Here is a 23,815-nt window from a genome sequence, read left to right on the forward strand (position 1 = left end):
TTTGATTTGTTTTCTGACTGCCTGGATCCGGATTTAAGTAAAAGCAGAACCAAGTAACAAAAGGATCGGCTACAAAAACGACTTTTGACATTTGTCAAGTTTGCCTACTTTAATTTATGAGTCAGTTTAGTTAATATCAGTTTATTAGTATAGTTTAGTGGTTAAAGACATTGAGAAGTAATTATATGTTTTTACATATTTATAAATAGATGCATTACTGCTAACTTCCTACATAAAAAACAATTTAAAAAATCATTAACCAAACTAATCAAAGTACCCTGTGATTAAAATTGTGAAAAGAAAAGAAAAAGACCGTTTCATCATTTCTTACATTTAACTGAGGCAAACAGTTTCTATGTTTCTTGGTGTATTTGGCACTTAAATATGACTCTTTGGATAAATTCTGTTTTTTTGCTGGTAAATTATTGCAACTAGGTTATATCAGACTGGGCTTGTTGGGAGAAACAAACTTTTAATAACCAAACTTAGACATGCGAGCAGCAAGAGCGACAAAGCAGAAGAAAAAGAAGAGCTGAAGACCAGACAGTGAAATACACGGAGGGTAATTAACTGAAATGAAGACAGCTGTGGATGATCAAACACCAGAGCGTGGTAATACCTACAGCTTTTGTTATTCTTTAATCTGAGATTTTTAAAGAGTAGTATAAAACATTATTAACCTACATTCTGCAGTCCTTTCATAATCAGTCAGGAATTTGAACTTCTCCATACATTAACTTTGTGTTGAGAGGAACAAAAATAGCAACAAAACACGTGACAGTAAACTTAATTGGAATTGGGGTGTAGTGATTAATCAATTAATCAAATAATTGATTTCTATTCCTGTGATCCAACTAGATTAATCTGTCTGAGTCAAGTTGTTAATAGAATCAAATCAAATTGATGAATACAGATAAAAACTTGATATTGGAAAATACCCTTTAGATTGAGACATGGTAGGTTTATTTTACTATGAAGTGGAACTATTTTTCAAGACTTGTTATATATGTATATATATATATATATATATATATATATATATATAATGGATACTGATTGGCTTTTTTGAACAGAAATTGGGTTAAAACCCCTTTAAAAAAAATTAACCCGAATAATAAAGTTGGCCGAACCCCAATTTTGTCAACTTTTGGCCAAAGAAAAAAACAGTTTTTCTGGCATACAAACACCATAACCAAGTTTCCCGGCAGCATTTGCATGAGCAGGGCTGCTGACACAACTGACTTTCAGCAGAGGAGCAGCTGGATGAAAGTCGTGATCGTGTCCCTGTGAAATTGTGGGTGTGTAAACTGGATTATGGCTGCGTATGTCAATGACTAAAGTGATTTCTCCTGTAATCAGATTTTTCCAAGACACCAGGTTACCTCAGTGTATGCGACTTATTTTTCTGCTTTTTTTAATCTAGGAGGCAGAAAGTGAAAAATGGCATGACTGCAACTTTAAATAAAAAAACAAAAAAAAAAAAACACAGTTTTTGTGAAGTTATGTTGTAGAATGAACAGTTTCCAGTTTGTATTTATTCCTTTTTTTGCATACCTACCTTACACTTGCAGGTGGTGCAGGGTGACTGGGGCATGTGCCATGTGTCCCCGCTGAGGCGGGTGACACCTGTGGGATCCTTGCACGTCTGCCGGATATCATAGGACAGGTTTTCAGCCAGGCAGGGGTCTGTGATGCAGCGAGGGCAACACTCGCCCTCCGCCACCGCTGTGTGCTCGCACATCAACACGGGACAAACCAAAGGCCAGCATTCCACCTCCCCCACCTGTAGAGGCGCCAACCAAAGAAAAGGAGATGGAGATATTACTGTGTGTGTTCTGCAGCGTGGAATAAGTTACTGCTCACAGGGTGACGGGTTTGCCTCATCCTAAACTAGAAAGATAACAGTTATTTGCGTTCTTAAACAAACTCTAACCAACATTCTATCAACACTATGAGAGAAAACATATCGAACATTTACTCTACTCACGATAAGTTAGGGACATTGTTATTCATGCGCTTTTTACTAGTGTTTTTACAGTTTTTGTCTGAATTTTAATGAGATGCTTACAAACTCCCTTTGATATAACTAATTATGAATGGAAGGAAACACAATTTTTAATCAGTTTGATATTTATTACTCCAAAAATTCAAACAATAATCCAGAAAGCCCTATAACTTCAGTTGTCCCTGTCAATACAAAATTACTTTACTTTATAGCAGGTATTTTCAGCATTTACCACAATGGCAGCTTGACAGGGATGTCTCATTGTCCTCACTATATCTATATAGTGTATATCTATATAACTATACTAGATGTCTTCCACTAGTAGTTCTGCCAGGCCACTTGGGGGTGGAGTACTATCATCCAATCTGTGCTTCAGGTGGTCTCAGATGTGCTCTTTGGGCTTCAGGTCAGAGGTCATTGCTGGTCATACCATTTGAGCCACTCCCACTTCCTGAAGTCTGTCTTTGACAATTCTTACATAGACAGTTTTTGGTGTTCTGGTGGAACTGGAGGATGATGATGGTTCTATGATGGTTCTGAGGTAAGAATGTGGAGGACTGGAACATACAACAACCAAATGGGTTTTACCATAACTGGTGATGCCTGCACAGACTGTTACACTTCCTCCACCAAAGCAAACCTTTGGGGGCATGTTGACCTTGGCATATCAATCAGTTTCCCTTCTCCAGCAACACTGATGACCATTGTTTCTTTGCAAAGTAACCAGACACTCATCAGTGAACAGGACAGTAGACCATTGATACATTGCCCAGGTCACATGGTCTTGTTTCCACTGTAGACGTTCACACCAGTGTCTTGATGTCAGTGGAGTCACCTGCAACTGTTTTCTGGCATTCAAGTCAAAGCAGTGGAGTCGGTTGTGAATGGTTCATTTGAAAACCCTAGTACCCTCACATCTGGTAAACGGGTCTGCAGCTGTGTGGTGTTTGCTCAACCACGTCTGAGTCAGAGGTTCTTAGATACTAGTCATGGTTGTGGTCTGTCACTGGTGGGGCTCCACTCCTGAGTCTGTCACAAACTCTGATAGGATTTCAGAGTCTACTGATGACACTTTGAAACTCACCAAGTTCACCTGCAATACCTGACTGACTACAAACAGCTATGACCAGGTGGTGATGCTCATCTGTTAAATATGTCATTTGTTCATGGCTGTTTTAATGATGACCTTGGAATGACTTACCGGCAAAATCAGCTTATTATACCTAAAGAGTATTTAAATTGACGCCAAATTGAAAAAGTTTTTCCTTTTAGAAATGTTTGTTTTTGGCTTCAATAAGTAAGACACACTGTACACAGCAATACTGCTATGTTGACAACACAGAATTAGGTGTCTATCCCCACTATCCAATTGTCTCCCCTTCCTGAAGATCTGTGAACTGAAACAACCACTGTGTATACAAAATCCATTGGTTTTCTCAATATCGCTAACTTACTCTGAATAGTGACCTTCTTGACAAAAACTTAACACATTTATAAGACAGCACAGAGCCTTTGTGAATTTGTGTCAGTGTTATACTTGTGTACAGACCATGCAGCGACACTGCTGGCAACCATACATCCAAGACGCTCCGCTGCGGTAGAGCGTTCGCCCGCTCTGGTCCAAACACTGACTGGCGGGCTTGTTGTCACAGCCCGGACAACATAACAGATCCTCCTCTGGGTCTTCGCAGTCACAAGGTCTCCTTCTGCAGTATGTCTGTCCGTCCTACAGAAGACAGATCCAGGTAGACGGGTCAAACTATGGCTTCACATTATTGCATAAAAAGGGACAGTTTAAAGAATGGATGCAGAGCTGTTGCAAAAAAGGTGATTAACACATAAAAAAAAAGTAGGAGTCAGTTTGACATTCGTGAGATTAAAAAGAGAACTATATAACACAGAGCAGCAAAAACTTTGGCTTAAAAAGTGCTATTGTAAAAAACATATTTCCAGCATCTAATAATCAACAGCTATAGTCAGAACTTCAGCTATATCCTAATATCTTTGCAACAACAGACACATATTAAACACAAGATTGGAGAAAAGCAGACAATTAATGAGTAACGTATGTACCAATCTGTTTTTGTTCAAATATTTCAATGTTTACGATAGAGACAGCAGTAATTAAATGAGCCATTGAAATTGGCTCAACATAACATTTTTCAAAGTCATTCAGCATCTAGTTCTTTTATGAACCGCAATAACAAAGGTTCACTGGGAAAATTGAATTCGTGTTTCACCGTTTATAGAACAGGAGGTGAATTTAATTTGATTTATTTTTAATAACAGTATTATTCAGTATTCTAGCCTTTTGTAAATCTAATTCAACATACTGTGAACTTCATACTGGATGTAAACACGATGTTATCATTTAATATTTTCCAAGAACATGCTGACTGAAGGTTCTCTTTTATGATCATTTCTAATCCTAAACCTAAGGAATCTATGTGTCTAGAATCAAAGATTATGAGCAAAACTATTAGTGATGCATAACTACTGTTTGAAAGTTTCTTTTTAAGATGGACATCTATAAAATAGCTTAAATGTTTTAATATGAAGCTATAGCACATGCATGATTTGGACGAATTAAGATCAAAATAGTTACCACACTCTTTGGTGGGGGAAGGTTTGTTTTCCCATTTGACCCCCCAGTGAGCCAGTGAGCAACCCCAATTGGAAACCATTTGGTGGTTTAACACTTTAACACTGGAGATGTCGCACATGACGCCTAAACAATACATGCTCTTTGACATATCTTTGAACATTTATATGATCAGCTGATTCTGACTTGGAGGAAAAAATGGCTTTTCATATTGGCTTTGCAAAGTGTCTTTTCTCCCCAACAGAGAAAGCTGATTTACAGTCCTTTACTACTGTAAAGTGTTATATATCAGCATTACGCTGCTTGTCTCTGTTTCAAAGCCAACTAGAATTAATTGTGTAAATGGTTGAAGAGTTGTAGTCCAAAGATTGTGAACACTGGAGATCAAGCCCCAGAGCTGAAGGGATAACCCCCATCCGAACACTTAATGGCGAGTGTCAAACAACCACTTTTTCAGTCTTCAGTAACAAAGCAGAGGAGCCACTTGAGATGGCTCTGGAATCTGGGTGCCTCCTAGACGCCTCCCTGGTGAGGTGTCCGGGCATGTCCCACTGCTGCCTCCGTGACCTCCTTAATGGCCCTTCGCTTGCTGGCCTCAGTGATGCCCAGCATGTTTTATGCCCTATAACCCCCTGCATCCCACCTCAAAAGACTCACACCTTTCTCTCCAACCATTGAACTCCTCTACTAAGAAAGTATACTTTTCCTCTTATTTGTCTGGGCTTGGTAAGACGTCATAGACCGCCTGTGTCAGGAAATGTGTACGATGTGGCTCAGAATTCCACAACTCCGCCTATGACAGTTTGCGTTCCACTGAATGCTCCCATCTTGACCCAGCTCCCTGCTGAGGCATCTCGTCCATCCTGCTGGCTCGCTCCTCCTCAATTATTGCTCACAGCTCTTTATGATCTCCACTTGTTGCACATGAATTTTGTATGTTGGGCATGAATCGAATTTAAGTACATTACCTTGTGGTATTGATCATGAGTGTTTTATTTGGCCTTGGCTGAGGTTATACAGCCTCCATCTATTCAGTTCAAGGATCATTTAAGAGAAGCACCCAGCATTCACACGACAGCTTTTATTGCTTTTCTTTAAATATCACTTTTCAAACAGCACATTAATATATATCTAATGAGGCAGTTTAATGTTATACGTTTGGCAGAAGGGCATTAATACAAATGCTACAACTTCAATTCTTTCCCATAGTCGATGTTGTTTTCTCACTATCTCTACCTGGAGAAAACTTTATGGAGCATTTTACTGAACACAGCCAGCACCGTCAGGTCCTGGGACCAATTTGCCACGGAGATGCAAATACTTTCTATAAAATGGATGTTAGAAAAAGTATGATGGTCATAAAAATCACTCTGCATACTATTAAAAGGGCAAACAGAGCCGATGTTTTATTGATGCATAGAGTTTGGCTACCGGGAGAGCTCAGCTTAGTGGTATTGCTGAGGATGACCTTGGTCTTTACAGTTATGGCCCTCGACTTGCTGGGAAAACTCTCGCCAACTGTAATGTGTTGGCAGGATGCATTTATGAGAGCAAGCTCTTCATTTTAATGCCAGCAGTTAGACATGACTTGAATGCCAATGCCACACTGGTGTCTTCAGCGTCTCATCATTGCTATTTTGCTGTCATCTCAGTAATTTTACTGCATTAGCGTGTCCGTATTTATTGTGAATTTGATGTCCAAGGACAGACAACAAAACTAAGTACTTATTAAATTCAATTCAGTCAGTTTATAAAGCGCCAATTCACATCTGAGGTTGTGAAACCTTGGAAGAAATGCAAGAAAAATTTAATAAAAAACATTGAAGTACAAGGTATAAAAACAGTCAACAGGACTCGGTTCATCTTTAATAATTGAAGATGTTTCGCCTTTGCTCTCAGAAGTTATGAATTCTAATAAACAGAGTGAAGAGAGCTGGTAGTAAGCTTTTAGGAAGAAAGTGCTTAAGACACAACGCTCGGTTAGAGCATTTATAGGTTAGCAAAAAGGCTAAATGGTATCAGGTCGTTGGGAATCTGTCTGTCTTTAGCTGGGGTGAGGGGAGGGACAGTCATTAGCACTCTAAGAGACAGTTGTAGACAAATCATTGACTATACCAAATCTGCCAATTCTATTGGGGGGAGGTTTGTCTTTTCTAATTAGAATTGCTACCTCACTCACATCTCACTAAGGCCGAATACAAATTCTTGCCCTACATCTATGGCTTCTCCCTTCCCTTCCAACTATACGGGCATTTAGTGGTGTCCAAAATAGTTTTTTTAGGGGAAGCTATAGGGATCTATCTATAAAAGGAGGATTTCAACGGAGGGCACTTCAGAGGGGGGTGGAGACTGGTTTCAACATTCTCTTTTTGTTTTTCCTTGCAAGTAAAATCGTATTTCTGACCACAATCTCTCTCTTGTCGCAAAGAAATGTTTCAGGTTGTTTAAACCTGACAGTATGCCTCCGTTGGGAGAGTGATCGGCGTCCCTGTGTGAGGAGAAGTGCAGTCCTTCCTCTTCGTGCGCTCTGAAGCACAGAAGTTTACATTTAAATGTAAGTACTGAGTTTTTGCTTACGCATGGTTTTTTAAGTTTCAAAGCTGACGTTATGTATCTTAAGAGCTCTGGCACCATAGCCCCTCCGACTATTGATGACGTCATATAGGGTTAGTAACATCTGAATTTGGTGACTTTTTTGCATAAGTCTCCATTTGAAGGGGTAGGGAGAAAGGGTATGGGGCAGGAATTCAGATTTGGCCAAGCCCATTACTGTCTGTGCATAATCACATTCACTAGAGTTGGTCCTGCAATGTTGATAGGGTCTCTTCAGCGACGGTTGTTTGGTAACTTTTTGTTGCAGTCCTTACTACTCCAAAATACTCTGTTTATAGCTCGAGATTTCCTCATTGGGACGAACCACTTTCATATCTCAAAGTGTTGAAAGGTTTGGAATGGACTGAGATGAGTTTGAGTTTCTTGGATAGTCTAGAGAAAGTTACAGGATTGGCTCTTGTTCATTCTTGTCATGTTCTATCGTGGTCTTTGAAGAAGGTCCAGATTGGATATCTACAAGTTCTTAGGGCGTGGCAAACTTGTTGGTCCTGCTTTTTTATTCCTTTAGAGACTGTAGGCAGTTCTGGTGCAAGGTTATGAACACACAAAGATACCTCCACAGTGACTGGTTGAAATCCAAAAGTACAGTATGTCTTGATCTACGAGGACTCTGTTCACGTCCACATGGAAATATCTGTTCTCTATGATTATTTATCACCAAAAAGTCCAGGAAGGCTTGGCAATTCTACTGGGCTTTTTCCTGGGTGAACCTGATGGTTTTATACGTGTAAAGTACATGAATTTTGGTTTTCCTTTCAGCGACCAGAGGAAACACTATTTCTCCTGCAGAACACAGTGAGTAGGAGCTTGGTAATATTAAAAAAAACAATGTATGTGCATTGTAGTGACTGAGTCTTAGGTAAGAGCAGTGATATAACCCCTATCACAGCCAAAACACATCCCCCAACTACTGTATATAAATATGCATGCAATGCAAACACTGTTAATGAAAAGGTTAGGTGATAATAAGCGCTTCACTGCGGAACGTTTAACAGTCAGATTTAACTACAGTATATTTTTGGTATCACTTTCCTCTCTGTGGGAATCCACAGTCGCCAACTGAAAAAACCGGAGCCATTATCAAGTGAGAAAACAATTCAATTCACACTCCAGAAAACGATTTCTGTATCCCCGTACATTTTCTTTTGCCAACACTCCAGTGAAACAGTTGACAATAAATAACAATAAACATTATTTGCTGGAAGTGTGCAGAGCAGAAACATCTGAAGCGCTGCCAACTGCTTATTGTTGGAGCACAGAGGAAAACCTCAGAGCTATGGCAAAGAAGCCTTCATCGTTTTAATGTGAGGATTTGCTTCTGCTTAAATGAAGACAACAAAATAAAGCCTGTATCCTTCACTTTTTTTCTTTTCTTTTGTAAACTATAACTCCAACAACAATGTTCTATTTACTCTTGATGGAGCGGTTCTATTTGTTATCTCAGCCCAATCTTTTGTTTGTTTGCTTGTTTAAATTATACCTACATAAAACAAAACGTACCATTTGTAAACTTAGATGACTGGAAGCTAAAAAAACAGGTTTGTTACTTATTATGAAACCATATAAAACCAACAGCGCAGTTTTGTGCAAATTTGGTTTAAAATCCACTTATGGCGAACAAACAGTAGATTTAGTTTTACATTTAAACATTTAAAGTTCTGCTATGAAAGTACTATATCTATACAGTTTAGCTTAACAACATGGAAATGTTTGATGTTTTTTTTGTTTTTTACAGATTTCAGAGGGACATAACAGTCAATAAAACGAGCTTTTTCAGTAATATGTAAAATAGAATTTCAACATGTCCATGTTAGGATTTTTTGTCGAAATAAATGTCTTTTTTTACATTCTTATAATTCCCTGGTACATTTTGGGAAAGTCACTTTTAGTTCAAATGAAAGATTTTTTTTCTCGTTCTTTTGGTCACGACCCAGAGCTCATGACCATAGTTGAGTACTGGAACGAAGATCAACCGGTAAATTGAGAACTTTGCTTTCTGGCTCAGCTCTCAGGTACAGTGACCATATAACAGAAGACACCGCTCCAATCCAGCTGTCAATCTCATACTCTGATCTTCCCTCACTCGTGAACAAGACCCCAAGATATTTAAACTCCTCCACATGAAGCAGGAACACTCCACCCACCGACAAACTGCCTTTCTCCGGTTGTTAAATGTTTGTTTCTCAAAAGCAAAGCTCCTGAAATGTGAGTCTGTATCAAGAACTAACAGAATAAAACAAATGTACCAAAAATAAACCACAATGCCAGCATTGTTTTCCTCACTGCAGACCTTATTGTTTAAGTTTTGGTTCAATGTACAAATGTGAAAAAAAAAAGTGCATAAACAAAGGAAGCTTTTTTGTAACATGTGTGTTAATTAAAAGTGTGTGTTCTCCTTTACTACCTTGCAGGAACAAATGGCACAGTGGTCAAAATTTGGCTTCCAGTCTTCTCCGTTGCGTCTGATTCCTTCTTCTTGTGGACAGTCGCCACTGCAGCCCGGACCAGAAACGCAGACGCAGTCGTAGCCTCCGGGCAGGTTCACGCACACGCTGTCATTCCAGCAGGTGTGTGTCTGCAAACTGCACTCATCAATGTCTGCAGGACACAGAAAGAAAAAGAGACATGATTAGAAATGTCAGTTTCTAGAATCAAACTATGATTCTATGTGTTAACCTTTCCAAAAACATTAAGATTATAAGTTAAATTTAAACTCTATCACATACACAGATGCAACATTTTAATTAAAACAAGATAAACTTCACCTTTGCAAATATGCACGTGTTGTGCTTATGTAATAAAATGAAAAGGAAACTGATTCGCTGTGGCGACCCCTGAAGGTAAAAGCCGAAAGTTACTTTCTTCCTTTTTACTTTAAGAATGTTTTTAAACCAAAACCTCAAAATGCTGTAAAGTTACATTATTAAGTATACCAACATTTTTCTGTTTTATTCAAGTTTCATTAAATGCGATCATTTTGGAAAATACTGTTTTATTATATGCACTAAAAGAGGAATAAATACATGAGTCATGCCGTTTGTATTGCTTTAAGTGTACTCACAATGACTGTGGAATGTGAACATTTGCAGAAATGACATTTGTAAATGTTATCAAACATGAATGAATTGTACAGTCATTCCGTCTACCTCAAATTTTGCATTTCTATAAAGGACTTTATCTGATGAAATGATAGTATTATCACCCCCCCCCCCAAAAAAAATATATAATTAATATAATTATTTTTAATACATTTTGCAAAAAATAACTGATTATGTTGCATGGTGTTGGGTTATTTTTGGAAAAAAAAGTCAAACTACATTTACAACATACTATATATAGCTTCGGTCACAAGAAGAAGTGGACCACATCTGAGATCTTCCTCATTTCTCTCTACCAGAGCCCAACAACAAGCAACGCTCCGTGACATTTTCACTCCAAACATCTGTCCTCACCTTTTACTAAGTCATGGCATTTCACTTGTTCCACTCACTAAGTGTGAGCTGTTCAGACAGAAAAAGACCAAAGTCGTTTTTGACAGAAATGCTGCTGCCTGCAGACACTAATCACTGCCATGTGTCACTGCAGCTCACTGCTGCACGAGCAAAAGCCTGTATGGAAAAAAAGTTAAAAAACGATTTGGATCTTTCTGTCTTTTTTGACCAAGTCATGTCGGTGAGTTCAATTTTTTTGTTCCGTATTTTCAGCAGTATAGGGAACACTAGGTTACAAATAGACTTTTTTTGAGTTAATGTCATACAGTTCTATGAGGCTATAATGCTGTTCACGCCATATGACAGGTTTAAGAACACACTGAGCACAAGTTCTTCAACGCACTTTTATGGTATTCACACTGGACTGATGCTAACCGATACTAGCGCATGTACTCACAGTTGGAAGAGACCTGGTGTCAAATGTCAAAGTGGTGTAAATCTGGTTCTTGCTCCAGGCTTTTTCTTTCTAAAATAAAAGTAATTATTTTTAAATCCCTATTTAAATGGTTATATGGATATTTTCACAGATCTGTTTGTGTCCATCAGTTTAGTTTAATTTGATGTATGAAAAACAGAAGCAAGAGGTAGCAACTTAGAAAATCTATATTTCTTTCTCTACTCTTAACTGTTCAACTTCCTTTTACTACAGTTGAAAGTTTTCATAGGAAACCTTAAAACAGGAACTATTTTAGTATATGTTTCTGTACAGAGAAAGCTCCTCTGGTGAAGCAGGCAACATGTCCCAGCCCTCTAACCCATCACTCAGAATAGTCCGAGTCGTCTTTCTGCTTCACCCAGATTTATCTTCTCTTAAAGGGGAAGTAACCTCTGCCAGACCTCGATCTGATTCTGGAGAAACAGTAAAAACATGTGAAGCCCACAAGTGATCCTCAGCAGGGTGAAAGATTAGAGAAAGATTTCTCACATTTATCATCTTGAAAAACGGCTGCAGCTCCTCAAATCTTGTTCAAATGTTGATGAGATTACCTTCCAATTAGACTATTTTTATCTGAACCCTTTAACACAGCAGCTTTAGCAGCTTTGTGCCAGTAGTGAAGTGCCTACACAATCAACATAAATCAGCTGATTCTCTTACAGAGAAAAGTAAAATTTGCCCCATTGGGCAAATTTTACTTTTGTAAAGTGTTATAGTTGCAAAGCCAACATGAAAAGAGGATTTTCTCTGCCCCAGAATCAGCTGATTCACGTTGATCTCGTACATTTAAAGTTATTCAATGATAAGTCAATGATGTGTCCGGTATTAAAGGGTTAAACGGGAAACTGAACTTTTCTGAGAAAATAGAGTTTTTAATTTAGAAAAAAAGTATGTAATCAAGCTGAACCTGACTACATTTAGAAACATTTGATTTGATTAAATGGTTTATTTCAAGCAATCAAGACAAAGAAAAAATCATTTCATTTGCAATAATCAATCATCAGGTTTCCATCCATAAAGACGTGTCACACACAGGATAACTAGACATTGAGAGATTGCCTGAAAGGGAGTGGGAGGAAGCAAACATCATTTTAAATATTAAACTTTATAGTTTCAAACTGCCAAAGGCCAACAGCAAGCAGACAAATGTATTATCCTTACAGACATTTCTATCAATAGGGAAGAGACCCTTTTTCATTTGTAGCAAATGATAGTTTTTAGTAAATTCCCAAATAGAAAGGTCCCAGAGACATGGCTGCTCACTGTATTTGCCGGTGAAGGAGCACAATGAGTCAGGTGAGTGCCTGAGAGCAGCTCGCAGAGCAGAGCGGTGTGTGTGTGTGAACTGAGCATTCAACAGCAAAAAAATGAAATTCTAGGCCACCAAAAAAAAAAAAAGAAATATTACAAGTTTTTTTCTGGTACAGTTGAAGTTAAAGTTACCTAATCCAGCGAGCGAACGCCGTGTGCAGCAGCATAACTACTACACTGTAAAAAGTGTCCTGGATTTGAACAGGTAGGTTGAATGTCTACAATGTTACAAATGTTTTGAAGCTTCTTTATTTGATTTTGATTGAGTTTTTTATGTTTTATTCATTGATGGGTGGTTTGCAGGATCTCTGCAGAGACCGTTGATGAAGTCATGTCCATATGCACTCATTTCTCTCTCCACAAAGACGAGATCTCCTCCAACTCTGTGTGGTGTTACTTTCAACGTTCTTGCACTAACAGAACAGACTGTTTCCATTCCTCTTTGTTGTTGTTGTGTGTTGAAACAGGGCGTTTCGTTTGGAAAATGTATGTAACACTCTTCACATTCTCCTGTTCTTTCTACGCATGACATTCATGACGTAAGCTGGTGAATGGGCTTCTGGGTATGTGACTGCAAAGGGCAGATTAAAGTGGCGGTCCTTCGGACGTCTGTCTCTAAGCTCTTTATTTTACAATTGAAAATCTGCATAACTGACACACAAACCCCTGAAAGTCAGACTCACTGGTAAGAATTTGATTTTAAGTCTCCAAAAGGTTCAGAATTTCTTTGTTTTTGACACAAGTCTGGAAATAAATCTTCACAAGATGCTCCACGACTTTCAGACAACTTTGGTTCTTTTTTTTTCTCAATTTATGACTAAATTTATAATTTTTTCTTGTAAATTTACGAGATTTAAAGTAATAAATTCATTACTTTAAAACTGGTACATTTTTGAGAAAAAAAGGCATAAATTTACCCTGTGACTTTTTCAACCCATGTGCTATCCCAGGCACATTTACATTAAAAGTGGGTCATCTGGACCCCACAAGACGGCCCGCTGAACTTTTTTATCTTCACTGATGTCCGTACATGAAATCTTGTCCAAGATGAAGTCATAAATGTACAACTTTAAATCTCGTAAATTTGCCAGATTTAAAGTTGTAATTAAAAAAAAAAAACTGTTTGTAAACTAGCCCTAATACTCAGATGTATTTTCTACTCCTAACTAAGAATAAAGCTACACCTTCTGAAGTTAAGACTAAGTCAATGAATATTAATACCTGAATATTGTGTTTTTTGATTAAAAAAACTCACAATGTTCATATCACAACTGCAAAAATATTACAACAGGGAAAAACAAAGGAACCACTAATGTTAGTCAGACTTTTAAAAGATGAAAGTTTAAACTGACCCCGACCCCCCCCCCAAAAAAAAGTTAAAAAAATTGAACTCAATTACAATTTATTAAGACCTGTGGTGTTAAATTTGCGCCAAAAGTCTCCCATGAGCGTAGATCAAATTCCACGCACATGCGAAGGGGGGCACAGTCCTCCACGAGAAGACGGAACTAGTTTTAGGAGCGTAATAATACTTTTACAGGTGAGCAGCAGAGGTGCGTAAGAATCCTCCCACCAGCGGAGAAGAGGTTTCAGGAGCTCAGAAGTAGAGGAGAGGGGGTGGAGACTGTCCTGAACCTATGGAACGCTTGATAAACGCTTGTGGAAGAGCTTTGGCAGAAATGTAACACCATATTTGCCCTCCCCTATTTTAAAATCAAGATTAGTATCATCATTAATCATCAATGCAATGCAAGCTTTTTTAAGCACTGCAAAAATAACAAGAGCAACAGTTTTTAAATGATCTGAAAACACTGATAGAACTCATAGAGACACACATTTGATCCTTTCATTTCTCATGACCACTCCCCCACTCCTGCTGTTCTCATTTGCCAGACTTCCAAAGTCTTCTGTACCCCCAATGAAAAATGTTCTAGCTCCACCTCTGCTTGAGGGGTACCCACAGAAGACTGCTATATTATAGATGTTTTATATATATTTTAAATCTTGGATATAAGGGGATTCTTAGGTACCTCTGTACCAATTCGGTGCTTGTACCACAATGTGCATGATTACTTTATTAGTCTTTTACATTATATTTATTTTGATTTTTTTGTTAACATATATCTTAATACATTCCTTGTCTCTGGAACGTAGTGCAGTAGCACTGCATGACATGTAATGTCTCCCACTCTATTGTGTCTTTAAAAGGTAAAACGATTAACTTAAAGCAACGTTTTATCATAGGAAAAGAGAAAAAAGTCAAAGTTTTAAAGTTTTGCATTTCCAGACAGAGTACCAGCATTTTGGTTTCTATTTTATTTTCTTTTTTAAAGCGGAGTGATCAGTGGTCTCCAGGAGGCAGCTTGGTCGACATTAAGCTTGGCAAGGTTTAACATCCCAGCAGCAACAATACTCCTCTACGCTGCAGAATATGCATTCTAATTGGTCGCACTATCAGTTCTTCTCATGGAAAACAGCTCGACCAAGAATTTATTGTGCCCCTTGACAGACTATTTGCATATGTTAAATGAAATCCCCATCAGCCAGTCAGACATACTGTACCTCTGCTGGTGAAGGATTAATGCTCTTCATGCCAGCAGCTGCAGCTCACAGACTGAGGAAGGCTGTTACACTCAGGCTGTGAAAGGCAGAGTTTGAATCAAACACAAAAGCCCTTTGGAGAAGTCAGCAGAGCAGAGGCAGCCGTATGCAGAACTTTCACTCAGAACCAAATTTGTTGTCACACATGAAAGCACTAATCTTGTGTTAGTACATGACAATGTGGAGGCAGACACACCAAACAGCTAAATCCTCCTGACAGATGTTTGTAATTAGAAGGCATGAAAAGCGCAGTATTTGAGTATTTAAGCCATATTTCTCGGTGTGTCTGCAGGCGGGCCATATGGAAAGGTCACAGAGAGAGAGAGAATGATGAAGAAACTGTCTTGCAGGGACATGCGGGGAATTTATGTTGTATTATCCCCATCTTTCTTCACAATCTGTTTATTAAATCCACCTGTGGCCCCTAAAGCGTGATGTATAATAAACATAGTGTGAGATGCAGCGCATGCAGCTTCCTTCCAGAGTCATAAAGCAGATGGGCTGATGTATGCAGCTGCTCTGCTCTCATTTCCACCCGACACAGAGAGCTGCAAAACAACAAGAGGCGCATCGTGACACAGCCGGCTCATTGCGCCGCAGGATGCTGGACTGAGATGTCCACATCAGACAATCAAGACCCTAAAGTCCAGACACTTCCTGCATGGAGTCCACAGCCCCGCTGAGATGTGAGGAAGTGTGACAGAGAGAAGTGCAATGAAATACCAGCTAAATGCTACACGCCAACGTCTCAGGGCTCCAGTTTATGGGATTCTACTGTTATTTTTTTTCTTGTCCATCTTTTTTATTGTCCATATATGAATAAAATGAGTATTAGTTTTGTTTCTTTTAATGCCTGGATTGCACTCAAGTGAAGCACAACTGTCAGATACATTTTTATAGATGTGTTAAATTATTGTGACCATTTGTGGTTTATGAATTCATCTTTAGCCTTAAGGAACAGGTGAAAAGATAAAAGATACATAAAAGAAAAGGCTCATTTCAAAAACGTTGTTAAAAAGTTTCTCTAAATCACGTCTTTCTGAAAAACAGGAAAAGAGAAAAAGGGTAAAAGTGCCAAAATCAATGTGTTGGTTTACTAAAATATCCATCATTCATTTTTTTCTCCTAACTTCCTATTTCCATTACTGGGTCTTTCCATTAAAGTCCCACTCTGATCATCTTTTGTAACATTATTGTGCTGTTTATAGGCAAAAAAAGCATTTTGGACGTGTGGTTTGTACGCGATAAAACTCGTTTTTTACACCTGTCTTAGGACAACTTCAGACTACAATAGTACAGACAATACAGTCATTTTCTGACCGTAATTATCACACTTCTAGGAGTCAGTGAATGCACCGGGACTGAAATTTTCAGATTCAAATGAAAAATAAAGGTTTGAAATTGAAATCTTGAAACCTAAAAATCAGAACATTTGAAGCTGAAAATAAATATGTTTTTTTAGAGTAGCAAAAAGTTTTGGACATTTTACATTTTTTTGGGTCAAACACAAATATTTTTGTGTTTGTGTTCAAATAATATTAGCTCCCAAATAGCTCCATAGCTGTCTAAAAAAAAAATCACCCTGTCAATTCCTGAAAAGTTTTTGCTAAACATTTAAAAAAAAAAAATCAAAACCTCAAATCAAAACATTTATTGTGTTCTTTTAAATTTTCATGCTGACTATGGATCTGAAACCAGCTGGAAATGGGATGGAGGCAACAAATGCTGCAGAAATCAAAGAGATTTTGACAATCTTCAGCTGGGAGGTCTTTAGCTTCACTTCATTCTATTTTAGTTTAGTTATAGTCACATGACTTTAAAATATAAACAGAAATAGGATTTTTTAAATCATTAAAATATATATATAATAACAGTGTTTAATTTCCAGTATGAAGAGCATTTGTTCTTAAACCTCCAATCAGAAAAAATAAATAAATAAGAAAAAGGTAAAAAAATGAATGTAATTGTATGTTTGTATCCTGTATATTTGTGTCCATTCAGACATATTTGAGGCCATTTTTGTTTGACAAATTGAAAATCCTGTGTAAAATGTATATATGCATGGGCTTGTTTGTGTTTTTTTATTTTTTGACGCAGAGAGAAATTGTATTTAAAGTGGACCCATCTCAAGTAGAAATTCAATCATAATGTCTACGTGAGGCTGAAAACATACACTAACTATAAGACAAGTGTTTGCCTGGAAAAGTGCCCGTCTGTTTACCTTTGCCTCTCCTGGGAGAATGAAAAGGTGATGCAAATGTATAAATTGTTTAGCCCCAATAAACTATCTACCTAATCTGGAGGAGTGCACTTAGTACGTTCAAAGAGAAAACACTGGCATTGATTAATGTGCCGTGCAGCTGCATGAGCCCAGAGCAGCACAGCTAGCTGCTTTGTTTGCCAAACACAAATTAGCACCAACATTACAACAAACCGCCTGCTTGACAAATATCCTTGGACTGAAAGCTTTTTTAACAACTTCAACAGTTGATAATAACTTCCTGCTGCCTCTCTGAAAGGAACACTTGCTCCTTTTATTTTCCTTTTAAGATTCAAATGTATGTAATAACGCAAAACTAATGAGTCATTCAAGAGTTTGAGAGCTTATTTTAAAGGAACTGTTAAAATAATCTGTGGTTATTTGGAAAAGTGTCCGTTTCCACAGATTCTCTGTTGGTGAGGAGTCTAGAGCCCACGTTGCCACTTGTTTTGCTCGGTCCATGTGTTTGGGATCACTGTCATGATGAAGATACACCCATGTTTCATTCTCAATACTCTCAGTGATGGAGAGACGTTTCTGCTCCAAATCTCATCATCCATGACTCCATTTGTCCTTTAGTACACATCGATAATGCTGTCTTCTTTACAAAAAAGGAGCCTCAAAGCATGATGTTTCCACCCCCATCCTTCACAGTGACCACAGATTCTACCCCCTTCAACCACGATGAGTGGTGTTTAAACCTGAGAGTTCCATTTTGGTATTTTGGTCTCATCTGTAGACATGACATTCTCCTAATCCTCCTCTGGATCATCCAAATGATTTCTGGAGAACATTAGATGGACCCGGACATGTACTGGGTTAGAGAGAGGTTTGTCAAAAAAACTGCAGAATTTGAATTCATGACAACATCCTGTGTTACTACGGTAACCTGTGTTACTGTGGTCCCGGCTATCTTCAGGTCATTGACCAGATCACTCATGGAGTTCAGGGCTGTTTTCTCATTTTTCTATAAATAAATTTTAACCCACCGGGTGAGATCTTGTTTGTTGTTATGCTTTCGTACTTTCAAAATAACATCTTTGTCGTCTGTGGCGTAAATGGACACCGGTGTTTATCTGCAGTGTTAAAATGCATAATCGAGTGGGCTTATCAACCAAACTTTTACAAAGTTTTATTCTGAAAGTACAACAGAAGTTATTATTTTGAAACCCAGACCTGTTTCCGGTTCTTCTCCTAATAGAACTCCTGCGTAAAGTTTGGATAGCGTTCTGGAGGGACGACGTTAGACGCAGACATGAAGGAGGAGACCTAAACTTTTTGATCGATTGATGAACATTCCATTTTTTTGTGTCAAGGCAACGCAATGGAGATGCACCGCAGATGAAGCAGTGTCGCCGAGGTTTTGTAGATTGGTTCATTCCAGTTTTGTTCAGATCTACAATCTTGTCCCTGGTGTCCTTTGATAGCTCTTTGGTCTTGTTCATGGTGGAGAGGTTGCAATCTGACGGTTTAACAGTAAGATACAGGTGTCTTTAATGCAGATAATCAGTTGGAACTGACATTAACACAAGTAACAAGAAGAGCTTCTTGAAGAAGAAGTAGCCAATCTGTGAGGGGGAGAATTTTTACTTGTTTGAAGGCGCTAAATAGTTATTTTCTGCACCGTTAAATAAATTCTTTAAAAATCATACAATGTAATTTCAAGGATTGTTTTAAAGATTTTTTTTATTTGTTCCTGTCCACAGTTTCCATATTGCCTGCTGAGTATGAGGATTTATACAGCATTCCCTCGTTTTCGCTGAAGTTTCACGATAGGGGGATTTCGCGATGTACGAGTACAGATGTGTCAAGGCTGTAAATCTACTCATGATGCACTTTATACATTTTTCTCAGACAGACATGAACGTTTACAAGCTTTATTCCCTTGTTTAAACTCTCAAACTAAAAAATAGGTCCAGATTTATAGAACAAAAGCAAATATCCGATCGCGATCGAAGATTTCTGTAAAGATAGCAAGTATGGAGCTAAATTAGGGCCAATATTATTTGAAACCCAAAGAAAACAAATTGAAAAATATTGGTGTTTGGCTAAAAGAAAAAAATAAAAAAAAAAATCAGAAAGAAAGTCTTAAATAAACTTGGCGTCAAATCTGTTTTTTAGGTTTCAAACTAAAAATTTCCATTTAAAACTTTTTTTTCAGTTTCAGATCTTTTTTGTCGTCTTTGAATCAGAAAATTTCAAATTGGAAAAAAAAGTTGAAAGAGAAAAAAAAGTTTTGAAATTGACATTTTGAGGTTTGAAACCAAAAAAATTGAACATTTGAAGCTGAAAATAATTAAGTTTATTTTATAAAAGCAAACTTTTTTTGGGGCCAAACACCAATACTTTTTAATTTGCTTTATTTGGGTTTCAAATTATATTGGCCTTAAATAATTTCCATAGACAAGCTATGTATCTGTACAGGAGACATGGCACACAAGGGATTGATTGACAAGGTAACCACAGCCAATCAGGATGCAGAACATAGTATGCAACAAGAAAAAAAAGCAGGCCAAATTGCACTAAAATACAAGGGAACACTAGTGAAAATGTTTTTTTTGTCAACAAAATAGAACAGTGTTGAAAAAAAGTTCAATTGTTTTTGCTTCCATTAGAATAATCTAGACTTAATTCGGTGATAGCACCTATAAATACTAGTAGTTTATGCTTTTTACAATGTTTTTATGACTTGTTCAGCATGGTGAGAGACCACACATTTTACATTAATCACGTTGAACTTTAAATCAAGCTTTAGAAAGTATAAAATAATTGTAATTTTTGAATGTAAATATTTAGAGCTCATCTTCGTGGGGTTCTCTGTTCCTCCTTGTATCTCGGTCACATGTACTTATAACTGGATGACTTTGATTCTGTCTGCTCTGATCAACACAGAATGTTCCTCTAAGTTCCGTTGACTGTTGTGGGAGGAGAAAGTCCTGCTACATTTTCATTTGTACTTATTTATCTGGCTTCTGGCAGACGGAGAGGAGAAGTCAACATCTGTGCTGTCACATCCACAACAGGAATAAAAACTAACCCAGAGGCAGAGTCACACTATAAATCCAACAAATACCCATGCAGACTTTCAATTAAATATATTATTATAGTTATCATTGCGAATTCGTTTTAGTGACTGATCACAAAGCACATTTATAAATAAATGGAGTCTAAAGCAACATGGATCATTCTTTTCTTGACAAATTCTGAGTTTTTACAGACTAAGTTAGATATGAATGGTATGAATGAATCATAAAAACACACCTTCATGTTCAGTTTTCTCAAAGTAATAGCCTCTCTTCAGTCCTTCAATAGATTTAATAAATGACGGAGAACATTGCGATGTTATGGAGCAAGCAACTGTGATTTTTGTTCTAAGGGATCATTGATCTAGTATAATTTAGACCTACTGATCCGACTGCACCCTACTTTTGAAGTTCTACTTAACTTTAAAGCCAGAGTCATTTAATCTTACATGGAAAAAGGTTATTTCTGTCGTTTTTTTTTTTTATCCAGTTCATATGTAGATGGATATTGGCAAAATGCAATGAAGCTGCATAAGTCTCCTCTTTATCATACGCACTCTTTTCCTGCACACACTTTGGGCTGCTCTGTGTGAGACGGTGTCGACTGCCTGTCTTTCTGCTGTCGTTTTCATCCTAACCACTGCCAGTACACCCACAGGCATCCTTTTAACCAATATCCACTGCTGCCACGGCAACAAAGTAGGTTTCAGTGTTTCGGAGAGTTTGTGCACCATAACTGAGAATGTTTTAGTCTTTGCCTGACTTCCTAGTCTATCCATTATACCCATGTTTCATCCATTTCACTTTTTTTTTTTATTTGGACGGTGTGACAAAAGACATGAAGCAGAAAGTTGGCTGGTTTGACGAATGGCTCCACAAATGTCAGTGCCTCCTTTCACCTCCGACTGCGCCTGTAACTGCACATCAGTCAATTGAGGGACATTCCACTTAATCCTAATCTCAGCTGTTTTTTAAAAAAAAAACCCCCATTGATGTAATTCACTTTGAAAAAACATTTGTCGTTATGAAAGGAAAAAATTGAAAACTTTAAGTCAAAGTCTCAGGTCTGCTAAAAAGAATAAATGTCATATTATATCTAAAGTGTAGACATCAAATATTTCCACAGGAATGAAGACACTGTTGTTGTTCACCTTTCAGCAAATCTCTTCAGGGGTCGCCACAGATCATCAGATTTCACTAATTCAGACACGTGGTTTGGCAGAGTTTTTCTTTTTTTTTTTTTTACACTGGATTCCCTTCCTGACACAATCTTGTTTTTTTATCTGGACTGGGGATCGGCACAGGGACTCTGGTTCTCTTGTATCTACAGCAGGGATGTCAAACCTAATCGCACAAGTGGCCAAAATCTAAAACACACTTAAGTCACGGGCAGAACGGAATACACATTTATTGAAAACTCGAAGACTACATTTTTAAAACTTTAAAACTGTAATGTTTTAACATAACTACAAATAAAAACAGGCAGGAATATTATTACAGAATAAATCAACTTAAACCTTAAAGAACTTGTAATATTTTATTTAATACTTATTAATATTTGTACATGGAGTATAACAGGAATTTAATGTTTGTAATAAGATTCCAGGCGGCTAAGAAGAAAACCGCCGTAAAGAAGAAAACAGAAACGCTAGCTTACCGCTTTATTGGTGCTTTCTAATGTCGTCATCACTTTCTACCAATCAGTGGGTGGCAACAGTGGCTCCGCCCCAACCGTCCCGTTCTGTTTTTCTATGGACCTATAATAGATGGGGGCCCTCTAGAGGTACCGGTCCGTACTGTTTAACGGGTCCATCTAACAATAGAAATGCTCAAAATACCGAATCGAACTGGATCGCTCAGTGGAAATGAGGCTTTAAGGTCAATTTCTGGACAACCAATACTAAAATATCATTCTAATATCATCCAAACGCAATAGATTTGTTGATGCTTAATTTAGATTTACTAGACAATAGAAGTTTTTCTTCTTTCTGTCCCCTTTTCACTTTTTCTTCATGTTTGAGTTTGAAACTCAAGTTTGTGTTTAATGTTTTTCCTTTTGTTGAATAAAAATGAAATAAATAAATAAATAATGAAAGAAGAAAAGTTTTATCCAGCCTGTTTGTCTGGTTCATTACAAATACAAAGCAACCTTTATGAACAAGGAATGGAAAATCGAGTGTCTGTTTTCATGCATGTGAAAGGTCATGTGTATTATTGTAGCCTCTTGAAAAGATCCAATGTGGTATTCTAATCAGAGCAAGAACAACAACAAAACTGCTTTTTCATTTAATAATAATGTCAAAGAAAGCTGATATGAAAGGACGTTTGTTTTTCTCATGTCGCTGTTTTGAGTTTGGAAAATTGCTAATTAAGGTCAGCTCAAATAATCACACCTGCCTGATACATTTTTCAGGTCACAAGGCTTCACAGACCTGTCATGTTTGTCAAAACAACACATTAAAAATAACTATTGCTAAAAGATTTCCTAGAATGATCAGATCGGATCTTTCTAGGTTGAATCATAAAATATTTCACACTCACCGGTGCAGGAGCTCCCGTCAAGTTCGTAGGATCCATTGTCATGGAAACCACTTCTGCATTCACAGTGGTACCAGCCGGGCAGGTTGACACAGCGGGAATGGTTGTGACATTCAATGAGGCCCTCCGCGCATTCATCAATATCTGAAGAAGCAAACACACGTTGGAATTACTTCATTTCCTGGTTAAGAAACGTGAACCTGAAGCGCCGTCTCTTCATTGTCATTCCATGTTGGCCTGTTTTCTTTCTTTTCTTTTTTTGACATGTGCTGGAGCAAGAGTGAAGGCTGATAAAAGCAGATCAACTCACTGCTGCAGCAGCGGGTCTGACTCAGCGGTCAGACACTCAGCATCTCTGCAGCTTGTTGGCCACAGCAGGAGTGGAAGCAAAAAACAAAAAACGAATAAAATCATAAAATTTGGAAACAGAATAACTTCTCTTGTGAATTTCCTGTCTATTTTCTTCCGACATTTCCTATTCAGCTCACTTTGTCTTTGGCTTGCAGCATGCATACAAACCATAGCGCTGGGGTGGAAGGTCTGGGCACCTTAAGGAAAAGTAAATCTCTCTCATCTATTATGTATGCTGTTAGCATTGCTCCTGAACCGGAGCTGCCTCAATTCTGGATGTAAAACCTGACCTGCACACACACTTTGGAAAGGCATGACCTTCAGTCACATCTGCATTCACTTAAATCCAAAATGGAGCAAATACTTAAAGGGATTGAGGGATGTTCATTGACTGCCGCATTTTGTCTCAAGTCATTCAAAATGAACAGAAGACTGTAGCTTTTACATCAGTAGTCTATATTTGAATAGATCAGAAATTCTGAGACTTTAGAAGTGCTGGTTTTAACCTTATAACACGAGGCTTTAGCTTCAGTGTTGATATTCTTTCTGCTGACATAACTCTTTAATTACATTAATGTAATTCC

General features: G+C 37.8%; 1 protein-coding gene across 1 annotated transcript in view; it reads right to left on the bottom strand.

The window, feature by feature from the left end:
* Positions 1 to 1,286: 1,286 nt before the first annotated feature.
* Positions 1,287 to 23,815, bottom strand: part of LOC112160622 (protein kinase C-binding protein NELL1) — a 400,547-nt gene continuing 378,018 nt past the window's right edge. The window contains exons 17-20 of the mRNA XM_024295273.2: positions 22,884 to 23,024; positions 9,625 to 9,818; positions 3,555 to 3,731; positions 1,287 to 1,783 (exon numbers count right to left, since the gene is read on the bottom strand). Coding sequence (XP_024151041.2) covers positions 1,535 to 1,783; positions 3,555 to 3,731; positions 9,625 to 9,818; positions 22,884 to 23,024 — 761 coding nt within the window. The 3' untranslated portion in view covers positions 1,287 to 1,534. The remainder of the gene's footprint in view (positions 1,784 to 3,554; positions 3,732 to 9,624; positions 9,819 to 22,883; positions 23,025 to 23,815) is intronic.

The sequence above is a fragment of the Oryzias melastigma genome, linkage group LG3 (assembly GCF_002922805.2).
Source record: "Oryzias melastigma strain HK-1 linkage group LG3, ASM292280v2, whole genome shotgun sequence".
Lineage (NCBI taxonomy): Eukaryota > Metazoa > Chordata > Actinopteri > Beloniformes > Adrianichthyidae > Oryzias > Oryzias melastigma.